Below are 14,703 nucleotides of genomic sequence, written 5' to 3'. Positions count from 1 at the left end.
TTCTGTCTCAGTTCATGTTGGCCTAGCCTCCAGCCCACACTGGATCTTGACTGCAGACCACGCCTGGCTTCACCTCAGGGTTTAGGAGGATGGAGATCGTTCTGGAAATACCTTGAGACCGGGAGTCCACATTGAGTCCATGCCATGTCAGGCTGAGAGGTCGTCACATAGTGCCAAAGACCACCACACTGGGCCGCTGGGAAATAGCCATGCCAGGCTGAATAATCACTGCTCTGGCCGGGAGTTCGAGGCCGAGAAGAGTGAAGAGGAGGAAGAAAAAAACAAAAGAGAAATAAAAAGAGAGGGAAAAGAAAGAAAAGAATGCACAGAATTAACATATTCCAACAATTGATGGTTAACTGGAATATTAAACGTGGTATCAAACTTAAAGAGAAAGCATGTAATTATGCAACAACATGTAGCGAGTCAGAAAATTGATCAGAATATACAAAACAGCAAAGAATGATAAAAAAAACGAAACTTAGAGTACAAGAGAAACTACGAAGAGAAAGTGAGGGCTGCAGATACTGGAGATCAGAGCTGAAAATGTGTTGCTGGAAAAGTGCAGCAGGTCAGGCAGCATCCAAGGAGCAGGAGAATCGACGTTTCGGGCATAAGCCCTTCTTCAGGAATGAGGAAAGATTAATTTCCTCATTCCTGAAGAAGGGCTTATGCCCGAAACGTCGATTCTCCTGCTCCTTGGATGCTGCCTGACCTGCTGCGCTTTTCCAGCAACACATTTTCAGTACAAGAGAAACTAACCAAAATAATAAAAATGGATTGTAAGAGTTCCTATAAATATTTAAAATAAACCAGTTAAGAGATGAACAATGGTCTTTTGTTCAGAGCAGTGGGCCTGTATAAATTGTTGGAGCTTCAGACTGACAAGTTGCTTGGTCTACATGAACTTCATCTTAGGATCTTAAAATTTTTGCGAGATAGCTGATGCGTTGGTTTCGATTTTCCAAAAATCCCTTGATTCAGGGATGGTCTCATTAGATTGAAAGATAGCAAATCAAAGGAGAAAGGAGACAGAAAGCAGGAACTATAGACCATTTAGTTTAGCATCTACCATAGGGAAAATATTAGAAGCCATTAGTTAAATGAAAAGTATTATTAAGTGAAAGATGTTACAACAGGGGAATTAAAATAAATTAAACATATTTTTGATTTTGAGAAAGGGAAATCATGTTTAACCAAACTATTGGAGTTCTTTGAGGAGGTAGCCCATCTTGTGGATTGGGTGAACCAGCTGATGTACTGTACTTAGATTAGCAGAAAGCAATTGACAAAGTGTTAATTTGAAGGTTATCACAGAAGTTAAAATCACATTATGTAGCGGATGGCATATTAGCACGGATAGAAGGTTGGTTGGCTAACAGCATCATGTAGTCATACAGCACAGGAACAGAGCCTTCAGTCCAAATAGTCCATGCTGAACATAATCACAAACTAAACTAGTCCCATCTGCCTGCTCCTGGCCTATATCCCTCCAAATATTTCTTATTCATGTACTTATTCAAATATCTTTGAAATGTGTAACAGTATCCACATGCAGCATTTCCTCTGTATGTTCACTCCACACACAAACCACCCTTTGTGTAAAAGATTGCCCCTCATGTCTTTTATAAGCTTTCTTCGCGCACCTTAAAAATATGTGTTCTAGTCTTGAAATCCCTCACTCTAGGGAAAAGACATCTGCCATTCACCTTATCTATAGCCCTCATAATTTTTTAAACCCCCTCAACCTCCTACATTCCAGTGAAAAAGTCCCAATCTATCCAGCGTCCCCTTATAACTCAAACCTTCTATACCCAGCAACGTCCTGGTAAATCTCTTCTGAACCCTCTCCAACTTAATGACATCCTTCTTATAACAATGCAACTGGAACTGGACACAATACTCCAGAAGGCAGGGAACAGTCAGAAATGGTTATTTTGCATGTTAGAATCCTCACAGTGTGGAAGCAGACCATTCGGCCCATCATGTCCACACCAACCCTTTGAAGAGCATCCCACCCAGGCCCATTCCACCTAACATGATTCCTTGTAATCCTGAATTTCCCCTGACTAATCCACCTAACTTGCAAATCCCTAGGCACTATATGTAATTTAGCATGGCCAATCCTGCACATCTTTGGATTGTGGGAGGAAATCGGAGCACTGGGAGAAAGCCCATGCAGACATGGGGAGAACGTGCAAAATCCACAGAGACAGTCACCCAAGGGTGGAATCAAAACTGGGTCCCTGGTGCTGTGAGGTACCAGTGTTAACCACTGAGGGACTGTGCTGCCCACAGTTGGTAGCATATAATGAGTAGTGTGCTACAGGGATTAGTAATGACACTTCAACTGTGTACAATTTATACATACAGGGCCAGAAAATATTGTTGCTAAATTTGCTGATGTTACAAAGACAGGTAGGAAAGTAAACTGTGAAGAGGACAAAAAGGTATAGATTTGGTAAGTGAATGGGATGAGTATAATGTGGGAAAATGTGAAATTTTACTTTTTGGTAGGAAGAATAAAAGTTAGCAAATTTAATAAATAGCAATACATTGTGGGACACTGCAATGCAGCAGGATTTGGGTGCTCTCATGCATTAATCATAAAGGTTTAGTATGAAGTCCAGCAAATAATTAACTGGAAGGCTACGGAACATCATCACTTATTGTGAGGGAGTTGAGTACAAAGATGGGGGGGTTATGTTTCAGTTATCTGGGGCATTCATGATACATATCAATATTGATCACCTTATTCGAGGAAGGGTGTAAATGCATTGTGGGTAGTTCAGAGGAATGTTTAAACTCACACAACACCAGGTTGTAGTCCAACAGGTTTATTTAGAAGCACTCGCTCTGAAAGCTAGTGCTTTCTCCTTTTCTAACTTGGTGTTGTGTGATTTTTAACTTTGTCCACCCCAGTTCAACACCAGGTCCTCCACATCAGAGGAATGTTTACCAGACTAACATTTGGAATGAGTGGATTGTTTTATGAGGAAAGGTTCAACAGGCTAGGCTTGTATCTGCTGGAGTTTAGAATGTAAGAAGAGATTTGTTTTGAACATATAAAATCCTGTGAGGACTTGGCAGGGTGGACATGGAGAGGATGTTTCCTCTTACGGGAGAAGCTAGAGCCAGTTTAAAAATCAGGGCTCACTCATTTCAAACACAGATGAGTTGAATTGTTTTTCTCACAGAGTCTTGAGTCTTTGGAACTCGCATCTGTAGTGATTGTAACGAGTGGACCTCATTGAATATGAGTTCCCTGATTGGGGCTGTTAATCTGGCCCAATCAGGGAGCCTGGGGAGAACAGGGGTGTCAGGGTTCTGTTTCTGAGAGCTGGCTCTGAGGGAGCCAGACCCGTGTCAAGTGTGTGTGAATAAAGGGCGACTTGGTGACAGGATGTTGGGCTCTGTGTGGCTATTCCAACATCCGAGAAAGAAGGTGGAAGCAGTCTCCTTAAAACTTTTCAAGGCAGAGATAAGTAGGTTCAGAGAAAGGGTCGCCGGACCTTATGTCTCTTCACAGATGCTGCCAGACCTGCTGAGCTTTGCCAGCAGCCTCTGTTTTTGTTTCTGATTTACAGCATCTGCAGTTCTTTTGATTTTTGTAAATAGATTCTTGTTAAACAAAGGGGTGAAAAGTTATCAGAAGAAGGTGGAAATGCGAATTTGAGTTGCAATCAGATCAGTCCCGATCTTATTGAACACCGAGGTAAAAACAATGACTGCAGATGCTGGAAACCAGATTCTGGAGCAGAGTGGTGCTGGAAACAACTCAAGAGTTGAATGACATACTCGTGCTTTTTGTTTATATCAAGCTCTCGAATCTAACTTTACACCTCAAATTTACTATTATCGCAAAGCTCAAGCCACTTTATGTTGACATTTAAGGCAAAGTATAAATGCATCCTTGGGCTAACCTGATGCTAACTGGTTGGCATGTAGCCTGAAGGTGCTAAATCTTTGCTCAGGTTAGATCAAAAATGTATTTTGCACTGATTGGTGGAGCTGACTGGATGTTTTCATCATAAAGAAGTAGAAACTTAGTAAATTTATTAGTTATTATTGATCTGGGCACTTGAATTAAGAGAGGTTTACCCATCTTGCATGTCAACATAATTACATCATACTTATATTAACACAGCAAACCCCGAGTGTTTGAAGATCATTTGCAATTATACTTTTTTGGCTTAACTTCTACAATTCTACAAACTATTGCCAAAGTGCATTTAAGTAAAAAAATCATATTGAGCACAGAAAAGGGTCAAGATACAAATGCCTTTGAGAAACACCTGGACAAAGGAGAGCACACTGTTTGTGAGAGCATTCATGAAATCTCCTGTACGGCCAGTCTATTGAAATATAGGAGCAATTGCAAAACAGGATTCCTGATCTGAAGTAAGTAATAGGGAAAGCAAGGGGAATGTTGGCTTTTATTTCAAAGGGAATGGAGTATAAAAATAGGGTAGTTTACATAAAAAATATACAAACCGTTCGTGAGGCCACAGCTGGAAGACCAACAGTTTTTGGGTCCCTTATCTAAGGAAAGATATACTGGCACTGGAGGCAGTCCAGAGAAGGTTCACTAGGCTGATACCAGGTATGAAGGGGCTGTCTTATGAGGAGAGGTTTGGGATGTTGGGCCTTGGCATGCAGAAGAATTGAAACATACAAGATTCTCATGAGGCTTGACAGGGTAAATGCATAAAGGCTGTTTCCCCTTGTGGGAGAGTCTACTACCTGAGGCCATTACCTCAGAGTAAAGTGTTGCACATTTCAGTTAGAGATGAGGAGGAACTATCATTTCTTTCCAAGGATAGTGAATCTGTGGAATCCTTTACCACAGAGTGCTTTGGGGGCTGGAACATTACATATATTCAAGGCTGAGATAAACAGAATTTTAATCAGTAAGGGAATCACAGGGTAAAGGGAAAAGGCAGGAAAGTGGAGTTGAGGATTATCAGATCAGTCATGACCTCATTGAATGATGGAGCAGATTCGATGGGCTGAATGGTCCACCTCAGCTCCTCTGTCTTATGCGTCGTAAGTGATCCAACAGTTAGATTAACTCCAGAGTCGAGTCCCATCTTATGCCAAGATGCATAGTGAGACTTGCTACCATGATTGATAGTGCAAAGAATATCTAGAATGGTGTCCACCTGAAACAGTGGATTTATGAGGAATTCAATAAATTGAAGCAAAATGTATTTAAATGTTTTGAAATAACCAAACTCAAAAACTTCAAAAACACTGGTCAGGAGTAAACCTTTACATATAAATGTGTGTGCAGCTTTAGAGAATTTTTTTTCAGTTCATGTGGGTCACCAAACCCTTGTCTTCCCTGTCCTAGAACAATCCAATACAAGGCCAAAGTCCATTGACTATCTTCACCCAATGAAAGTCTGTGGTGGTTTGTTTCTAAGCAATTTTCAGCTTCAGTCCTCCTTTGAATGCAACCAATGGGCGGTGTGTGTTGATTACTGCAGCCTGCTGGTGGGAGATCATCCCCATCTCACACTGCACTAGGCACTGAGTCACCTTTCGGGTGGAGAAGGTGATTGAGGGAGAGAATCGCTGATGGTGGAGAATGAGAAATATACTGGGATTTTATTCTAGGTCCAGAAAATCTTGTCTGTTTCTCCTGTTGAAAAAAAGACTGTGAATAGTTTGGGCCTTTTCTTGCCTCTGGCTCCAGTTGTTCCATTGAGAACCTTCAGTCAAGCTGATCATATTGTTGTAAAATTTGCTCATGGGATGTGGATGTTGCTAGCTGGGCCAGCATTTGTAGCCCATCCATAGTTGCCCTTGAGAAAGTGGTAGTGAGCTGTCTTTTTGAACCACTGCAGTCCATTTGCTGTAGGTAGATCTACAATGCCCTGAGGGAGGGAGTTACAACATATTGACTGCTTTACTCTTTGACCTCCCCCATTCACATCCTTGAGCACCTAAACTTTGCGAATGTCAGTGCAAAAACTGAGCTTTCATATTTGAACAGCCTAACCCCTGTTTCACTTGGAAGTCATGGAGAGCTAAAAGTTGACTCTACAGTGCAGGTAAGGTAAATTGGCCATGCTAAATTGCCTGTAGTGTCCAATGATGTGTAGGTTAGGTGCATTAGTCAGGGAAAATGTAGTGTAGGAGAATGGATCTGGGTGGGTTAGGAGTTTTTATGATTCTATGATGATTTTATGACTCAGACCTTAATTTACTGAGTTAGTTGGATAGCTGGTTTGTTATGCAGAGTGATAGTAGCAGTCATAGAGTCAATGCCTGCACTGCCTACAGTTACAGTGAAATATTCTTGAAATAACTGAACACAGGCCGGAATCCTGTCACCGAGTCACCCTGTATTTACAAGTGCACATTACATGGACTCTGACCAGTAGCCAATCCCAAAAACTGAGGAGACCTTCTGAATCTCCTATTTATTTATTTATTTATTTTTTTTATTTCCACCACCAGGAAGATAGGAAAACACCCGGGTGGCCAGTGACAAACACTGCCCTTCAAAGCAAGGGACAGTGCTGTGTGATCAAAACAGTGAAGGGGAGGGTAGGGACTAAATCAAAATAGAGTTGGAGGGAGAAATGATGCACTCCACTCCCTGCATCTCCTATTTATATCTGTCAGCCAGGGCTCCCTGATTGGCCCAGGTAAACAACCCCAATGAAGGATCTCATTGTCAATGAGATCTACCTGACCCTCATTCCAATTACTACAATCCTCTTTCTCAATCTGGCCTATTGCCTGACCCACAGATTAAACTTGCCATCAGTCATTTACCTCTCAGGAGAGAGTGAGACTATGATGGTCTTATCTTTTACATTATCAGTGTTAGACATGCAGGTCTCCAAAGAATTGAACATCACAGCCTATGTGTTGATTGAAATCACCTGATGTTCAATAGACTTTGTACCTGAGAGCTGCGTTTTCCATATCGAGGGCTTGGCTACATGACAGGGATAGCGTCCAGAAGGGAAATGTGGAAACTGTTGTTTGTGCTAAACAATGGACTTTTCATTAAAGTCTTTTGCCTCCTAATTCTACATTGGTCTGCAAAATATCCATTGCACTTGTGAGACTGTTCAGGTGCCAGAGAGAGCACCGTGCAACAGAGCTCCTGTGGTCATGTTATGCCAGAAAGATGGGCAACCACAAGTTGTATTATACCCCTCAGACCCTCCCTAAGTCATACGGAATTGATGCCTATTCATTGCATAAGTTTCGATTTTGGGTTTACCATGAGGTGATTTCAAGTGATTTAAATAATTCTGCTGAGGATTTTTAAATTTTCCATGAAACGTAAAAGTGATATATGTTTGAACAAGGGAAGTGGGAGCAACTACCTTAAAACAACTGAAGTATGTAATAAGATAGAGGATTATACTTAGAACCCACTGAGGGAGTTTATAACTGATCCTGAATTATTTTTTCTACAGGGTGTAATGCAGGATGTACAGATTCTCCTGATCCCACAGGGACATATTACTCAATGCCCTGACCTCAATCGAAGTATGTTTCCTGATTATATTAATGATGTTTACATATATACATGTGTGTAAAATAAAATGTGAAAATGCTTTGATGAAATGTTCATCAGACTTTAGGCCACCCTCCTGGCCAATCTATTGCTTAACTATTAACTGCATGGCTTATAAAAAAGGGATGCCAAATGATTCAGAAAGCTATTTGGCAATAATGTTCTCTTTAGTGTGTTAGGATAAATACTACATCTCGTAAATCCTGTTTATTTGTGGTTGGGAGGATTCAGTAATACCAAATGTTATCTTAGAAAAGCAGGTACACTATGAATCAGAACATGCCGTGTGAACATAAAATCTGAAATAATGCTGGAAGTGCTCAGCAGCGTCTGTGGAGAGAGAAACAGAGCCCTCGGCCTTTGCACTTGAGTTCACGGTTTCCGTATGGGGAGAAGCAGGCTATTCGACCCATCGGGTCCTCATCCCACTCCATCCCCGTAACCTTGCATATCCCATGGCTAACCCATCTAGTCTGCACATCCCTGGACTCTATCAGCAATTTAGCATGACCAATCCACTCTAACCTGCACATGTTGGACTGTGGGAAGAAACCAGAGCGAATCCATGCAGGCGCAGGGAAAATGCGCAAACTCCACACAGGCAGGTGCCCGAGGGTGGAATCAAACTCAGGTCCCTGGTACTGTGAGGTAGCAGTGCTAACCACTGAGCCACCGTGTTGCCCAGTTAATGGGATGAATACTCACTCTCCCATGAAAATAGGGTTGGAATTAGGAAAGGGGCTGAAAGATGGTAGGTGGTAGCACTGGGACTGCCTCGTGGTACCTTCCTGCCACTGAAGGAATTTTTCCAGGGCTGTGTGGGACGCAGATTGACTGCTGTACTGAGTGAAGACGATGAATGCCCCACATTGGGGTGTTTCTGTGGTTTGCCCTATTATTTTGTGGCTGGAGGTGTGCCCACCCCCACCCGCCATGCCAGGAAGCTGCCAACTTAAGGGCAGCTGGCTCCCCCGTTCTGTGACCTCATCACAGAATGATTATCGTGCAGTAGGGTACAATTCATCCCATCATGTCTGTACTGGGTCCCTAAGCTTTTCAACTCAGTGCCAATCTCCTGCCTTTTCCCCAAAACCCTGCATAATGTTTCCTTTTTTTAAAAAAACATCCAATGCCCCTCTTGAATGCCTCAGCTGAATGTGCCTTCACTGGCCTTCTAAGCCGTGCATTCCAGACACAAAATACTCGCTGAGTGAGCGTTTGCTCTCACCTTGCATTTGCTTTTTTTGGCAAAATGCTTGAAATCTGTGCCTTCCAATTCTCAATCTGTTTAGGAGTGGTTTCTCCCTATCAGCTTTGTCCAAGCTCCTCATGATTTTGAAAATAGGTGAAAGTGAGGACTGCAGGTGCTGGAGATCAGAGTCAAGATTAGAGTGGTGCTGGAAAAGCACAGCAGTATCCGAGGAGCAGGAAAATTGACATTTCAGTCAAAAGCCCTTCATCAGGAATAAAATGTCTATCAAAGCTCCACTTCAGGGCCTTCTCCACGGCTGCCATTCCTAGCGTTAAGATGTACAGGGTAACTCACATCCATAGCCCAATGCTTTGGGATAGGGTTTCCTCTGACCATAGTTACTGGTCTGACGCAGTACTGTCCAGCTCCCCCAATGGAGCCCCATAATTAGGAGATCAAACCTCCAGGAAAATTGTGTCAGCATCAAAGTACCAGCTTGGGACCCCCATCTGGTCCAGTTATTGGGGTCTTCAACTGGTGCAGCAAGATCCAATCCATCATCTTGAGTCAACCATCTTCCATTGGAACACCAACATTAGTTCTCTCTCCAGGGATACTGTCTGATCTGCTGGAGAGTTTCCAGCATTTTGTTTTCTAATTTCAGATTTGCAGCATCCACGGCATTTTGCTTCTGAGAAAGAAAGGCAAGATCATGCACTGGACAGAACTCTACATCAGAGTTGCTCTCATCAGATAACCAGTCACAATTTGCCAGCTAACATTTCCTGTTCAAATACTGACCAACCTTTTGTATATTTCCATCACTTTTGCCTTTTTTTAAAGATATCTAATAATCATGTTTTCTTTGTTTTTATCATTGTGTCTTGACTTGCACATCACCGCTTTTAAAACTCAAATTCTATTGTTCCAGCGTGCCCTACATGCAATGACTTCCACGGACTTGTGCAGAAGATTATGGAGCTCCAAGATATTTTAGCCAAGACATCAGCAAAGGTCATTTTAATGGACAGACTTTTAGATAATCAAACTGTCGAATAGAAGTGTATTTCTTCTCTAGACATTCTGATCTGTTCCATGTTTCCTCTGTAAAGTAAACAAATGAAGCAGCCACTTTGCACACCACAAGAGACCCGGGTTCAATTTCCGCCTCAGACGACTCTCTGTGTGAAGTTTGCACATTCTCCCTGTGTTTGCGTGGGTTTCCTCCGGGTGCTCCAGTTTCCTCCCACAGTCCAAAAATGTGCAGGTTAGGTGAATTGGCCATGCTAAATTGCCCGTAGTGTTAGGTGAAGGGGTAAATGTAGGGGAACGGGTATGGGTGGGTTGCGCTTTGGCGGGTCGGTGTGGACTTGTTGGGCCAAAGGGCTTGTTTCCACACTGTAAGTAATCTAATCAAATCTAATCTAATCTTAATTCTCCAAACTGATGAACGGTCAGTTGATTTTTTTATTTGATAATATTAATGTAGGAAAAGTATTGCTGAGGGTATGGGAGAAATCTTTGCTCCTCCACTAAAGCCATCAAATAGACTGAATCTTAGAGTGATGCAATAAACGCTGTACTCTCAGTAGTTCATTCAGAGAACATTGTAAATTAAGAGCATCACAAAACATGTTCTGGATTTTGTAGGTTGCAGTACAGAAATTGTGGCTTCTTCTGAAATATGCTGAAGAAGTAACAATCTTAAGAGTTTCAATAATTTTCTGTTGAAGGCCTCTTACATATATGATGGAATGCTTACAGGATGGCTTTTTGGAACAGCTTGTCGTGGAGCCCACAAGGGAGCAGGCTATTCTGGACCTAGTGCTATGTAATGAACCAGACTTTATAAAAGATCTTAAAGTAAGGGAACACTTAGGAAGCAGCGATCATAATATGGAAGAATTCAGTCTGCAGTTTGAAAGAGAGAAGGCAAAATTGGATGTAATGGTGTTACAGTTAAATAAAGGTAATTATGAGGGCACGAGAGAGGAACTAACGAAAATCGACTGGAAGCAGAGCCTAGCAGGGAAGACAGTAGAGCAATAATTGAGGACACTGTACAGAGGTTCATCCCCAAGAAAAGAAAGATTATCCAGTGAGGGATTAGACAGCCATGGCTGACAAAGGAAGTCAGGAAATGTATTAAAGAAAAAGAGAGATCCTATAAAGTGGCCAAAAGCACTGGGAAATCAGAAGATTGGGAAGGCTAGAAAAACAAACAGAGGATAACAAAGAGAGAAATAAGGAAGGAGAGGATCAAATATGAAGGTAGGCTAGCCAGTAATATTAGAAATGATAGTAAAAGTTTCTTTCAATACATAAGAAACAAACGACAGGCAAGAGTAGACATTGGGCCACTTCAAACTGATGCTGGAAGGCTAGTGATGGGAGATAAGGAAATGGCTGGAGAACTTAATAAGTACTTTGCGTCAGTCTTCACAGTGGAAGACATGAGTAATATCCCAACAATTAAAGGGAGTCAGGGGGCTGAGTTGAGTATGGTTGCCATGACAAAAGAGATAGTGCTAGAAAAGCTAAAAGATCTTAAAGTTGACAAATCTCCTGGCCCCGATGGGCTACATCCTAGAGTTCTGAAGGAGGTGGCTGAGGAAATAGCAGAGGCATTGGTTGAGATCTTTCAAAAGTCACTGGAGTCAGGGAACGTCCCGGATAATTGGAAGATCACTGTTGTAACCCCCTTGTTCAAGAAAGGATCAAGACAAAAGATGGAAAATTATAGGCCAATTAGCCTAACCTCGGATGTTGGTAAAATTCTAGAATCCATCGTTAAGGATGAGGTTTCTAAATTCTTGGAAGAACAAGGTCGGATTTGAACAAGTCAACATGGATTTAGTAAGGGGAGGTCGTGCCTGACAAACCTGTTAGAATTCTTTGAAGAGCTGACAAGTAGGTTAGATCAGGGAAACCCAGTGGATGTGGTCTATCTAGACTTCCAAAAGGCCTTTGATAAGGTGCCACACGGGAGGCTGCTGAGTAAGGTGAGGGCCCATAGTGTTCGAGGTGAGCTACTGGCATGGATTGAGGATTGGCTGTCTGACAGAAGGCAGAGAATTGGGATAAAAGGGTCTTTTTCGGAATGGCAGCCAGTGACAAGCGGTATCCCACAGGGCTCAGTGTTGGGGCCACAGCTGTTCACATTATATATTAATGACCTGGATGAAGGGACTGGGGGCATTCTAGTGAAGTTTGCTGATGATACAAAGTTAGGTGGACAGGCAGGTAGTACTGAGGAAGTGGGGAGGCTGCAGAAGGATCTAGACAGTTTGGGAGAGTGGTCCAGGAAATGGCTGATGAAATTCAACGTGAGCAAATGCGAGGTTTTGCACTTTGGAAAAAAGAATACAAGCATGGACTACTTTCTAACCGGTGAGAAAATTCATAAAGCCAAAGTACAAAGGGATCTGGGAGTGCTAGTCGAGGATTCTCAAAAGGTAAACATGCAGGTTGAGTCCGTGATTAAGAAAGTGAATGCAATGTTGTCATTTATCTCAAAAGGGTTGGAATATAAAAGCAGCGATGTGCTACTGAGCCTTTATAAAGCTCTGGTTAGGCCCCATTGGAGTACTGTGTCCAGTTTTGGGCCCCACACCTCAGGAGGGACATACTGGCACTGGAGCGCGTCCAGCGGAGATTCACACGGATGATCCCTGGAATGGCAGGTCTAACACGGGTGGCACAGTGGTTAGCACTGCTGCCTCACAGCGCCGGAGACCCGGGTTCAATTCCCGCCTCAGGCGACTGACTGTGTGGAGTTTGCATGTTCTCCCCGTGTCTGCGTGGGTTTCCTCCGGGTGCTCCGGTTTCCTCCCACAGTCCAAAGATGTGCAGGTTAGGTGAATTCGCCATGCTAAATTGCCCGTAGTGTTAGGTAAGGGGTAAATGTAGGGGTATGGGTAGGTTGTGCTTTGGCGGGTCGGTGTGGACTTGTTGGGCCGAAGGGCCTGTTTCCACACTGTAATGTAATCTAATGTAATCTAATTACATATGAGGAACGGCTGAGGATCCTGGGATTGTATTCATTGGAGTTTAGAAGATTAAGGAGAGATCTAATAGAAACTTCCAAGATAATACATGGCTTGGAAAGGGTGAACGCTAAGAAGTTGTTTCCGTTAGGCGAGGAGACTAGGACCCATGGGCACAGCCTTAGAATTAGAGGGGGTAAATTCAGAACAGAAATGCGGAGACATTTCTTCAGCCAGAGAGTGGTGGGCCTGTGGTATTCATTGCCGCGGAGTGCAGTGGAGGCTGGGATGCTAAATGGCTTCAAGGCCGAGATTGATAAGTTCTTGATGTCACAAGGAATTAAGGGCTACGGGGAGAATGCTGGTAAGTGGAGTTGAATGATTAAATTGTGGAGTGGACTCGATGGGCCGAATGGCCTTACTTCCACTCCTATGTCTTATGGTCTTATGGTCTTATCCTTCTCATCTCGATAAAATGTTGTTCTGAAGTTGTGATTTGTTTTGTTTTAATTAGTTTAAATAAAGTTAAAGTTCTGTCCAAAATAAAGTTAAATATACCTTTCTATAAAGCTTGATTTAAGACCCCTACTTCCCAAGTTGTTAGGTTTAAAGTGAAAAGTTGTTTTTGAGCAGAGTGGACCTGATGGCCGAAAGACCTGTTTTAGATCTGTATGGCTAGGATTTGTATCAGAAATAGGAAATGATCCCTTTAGGAGTGATGGTCCAGTGCTGATAGGTTTTTGTGCTTGCCATCAAGTGTATCAGTGAGATCATGAGAAGTTGGATTGATGTGTATAATTCTGGGTGAGGCCTGAGATATCTTTTCACTATGGTCTCGGGATGTGGATGTTCAAAGTTTGTGAGAAGATTTGTAGCTCGGGTGCTCGTTGTTGTGGTTCTGTTCGCCGAGCTGGGAATTTGTGTTGCAGACGTTTCGTCCCCTGTCTAGGTGACATCCTCAGTGCTTGGGAGCCTCCTGTGAAGCGCTTCTGTGATCTTTCCTCCGGCATTTATAGTGGTTTGAATCTGCTGCTTCCGGTTGTCAGTTCCAGCTGTCCGCTGCAGTGGTCAGTATATTGGGTCCAGGTCAATGTGCTTATTGATTGAATCTGTGGATGAGTGCCATGCCTCTAGGAATTCCCTGGCTGTTCTCTTTTTGGCTTGTCCTATAATAGTAGTAGAGGTAAAAACAATGACTGCAGATGCTGGAAACCAGATTCTGGATTAGTGGTGCTGGAAGAGCACAGCAGTTCAGGCAGCATCCACGGAGCAGCGAAATCGACGTTTCGGGCAAAAGCCCTTCATCAGGAATAAAGACAGAGAGCCTGAAGTGTGGAGAGATAAGCTAGAGGAGGGTGGGGGTGGGGAGAAAGTAGCATAGAGTACAATAGGTGAGTGGGAGAGGGGATGAAGGTGATAGATCAGGGAGGAGAGTGTGGAGTGGATAGGTGGAAAAGGAGATAGGTAGGTAGGACAAGTCACGGGGACAGTGCTGAGCTGGAAGTTTGGAACTGGGGTGAGGTGGGGGAAGGGGAAATGAGGAAACTGTTGAAGTCCACATTGATGCCCTGGGGTTGAAGTGTTCCGAGGCGGAAGATGAGGCGTTCTTCCTCCAGGCGTCTGGTGGTGAGGGAGCGGCGGTGAAGGAGGCCCAGGACCTCCATGTCCTCAGCAGAGTGGGAGGGGGAGTTGAAATGTTGGGCCACGGGGCGGTGTGGTTGATTGGTGCGGGTGCCCTGGAGATGTTCCCTAAAGCGCTCTGCTAGGAGGCGCCCAGTCTCCCCAATGTAGAGAAGGAGCAACGGATACAATAAATGATATTAGTGGATGTGCAGGTAAAACTTTGATGGATGTGGAAAGCTCCTTTAGGGCCTTGGATGGAGGTGAGGGAAGAGGTGTGGGCGTAGGTTTTACAGTTCCTGCGGTGGCAGGGGAAGGTGCCAGGATGGGAGGGTGGGTTGTAGGGAGGCATGGACTTGACT

The 14,703-nt window shown here is 43.4% G+C and overlaps 1 protein-coding gene across 1 annotated transcript in view; it reads left to right on the top strand.

The window, feature by feature from the left end:
- Nucleotides 1–14,703, top strand: part of LOC122559324 (protein kinase C-binding protein NELL2-like) — a 360,484-nt gene that overhangs the window by 66,742 nt on the left and 279,039 nt on the right. The window contains exons 6-7 of the mRNA XM_087997004.1: nt 7,443–7,515; nt 9,667–9,749. Coding sequence (XP_087853130.1) covers nt 7,443–7,515; nt 9,667–9,749 — 156 coding nt within the window. The remainder of the gene's footprint in view (nt 1–7,442; nt 7,516–9,666; nt 9,750–14,703) is intronic.

The sequence above is a fragment of the Chiloscyllium plagiosum genome, unplaced genomic scaffold (assembly GCF_037043375.1).
Source record: "Chiloscyllium plagiosum isolate Xiang-an unplaced genomic scaffold, Cpla_swu_hap1 HiC_scaffold_19, whole genome shotgun sequence".
Lineage (NCBI taxonomy): Eukaryota > Metazoa > Chordata > Chondrichthyes > Orectolobiformes > Hemiscylliidae > Chiloscyllium > Chiloscyllium plagiosum.
Note: the sequence above shows the minus strand (reverse complement) of the source record. Positions and strands in the feature narration are given on the sequence as shown.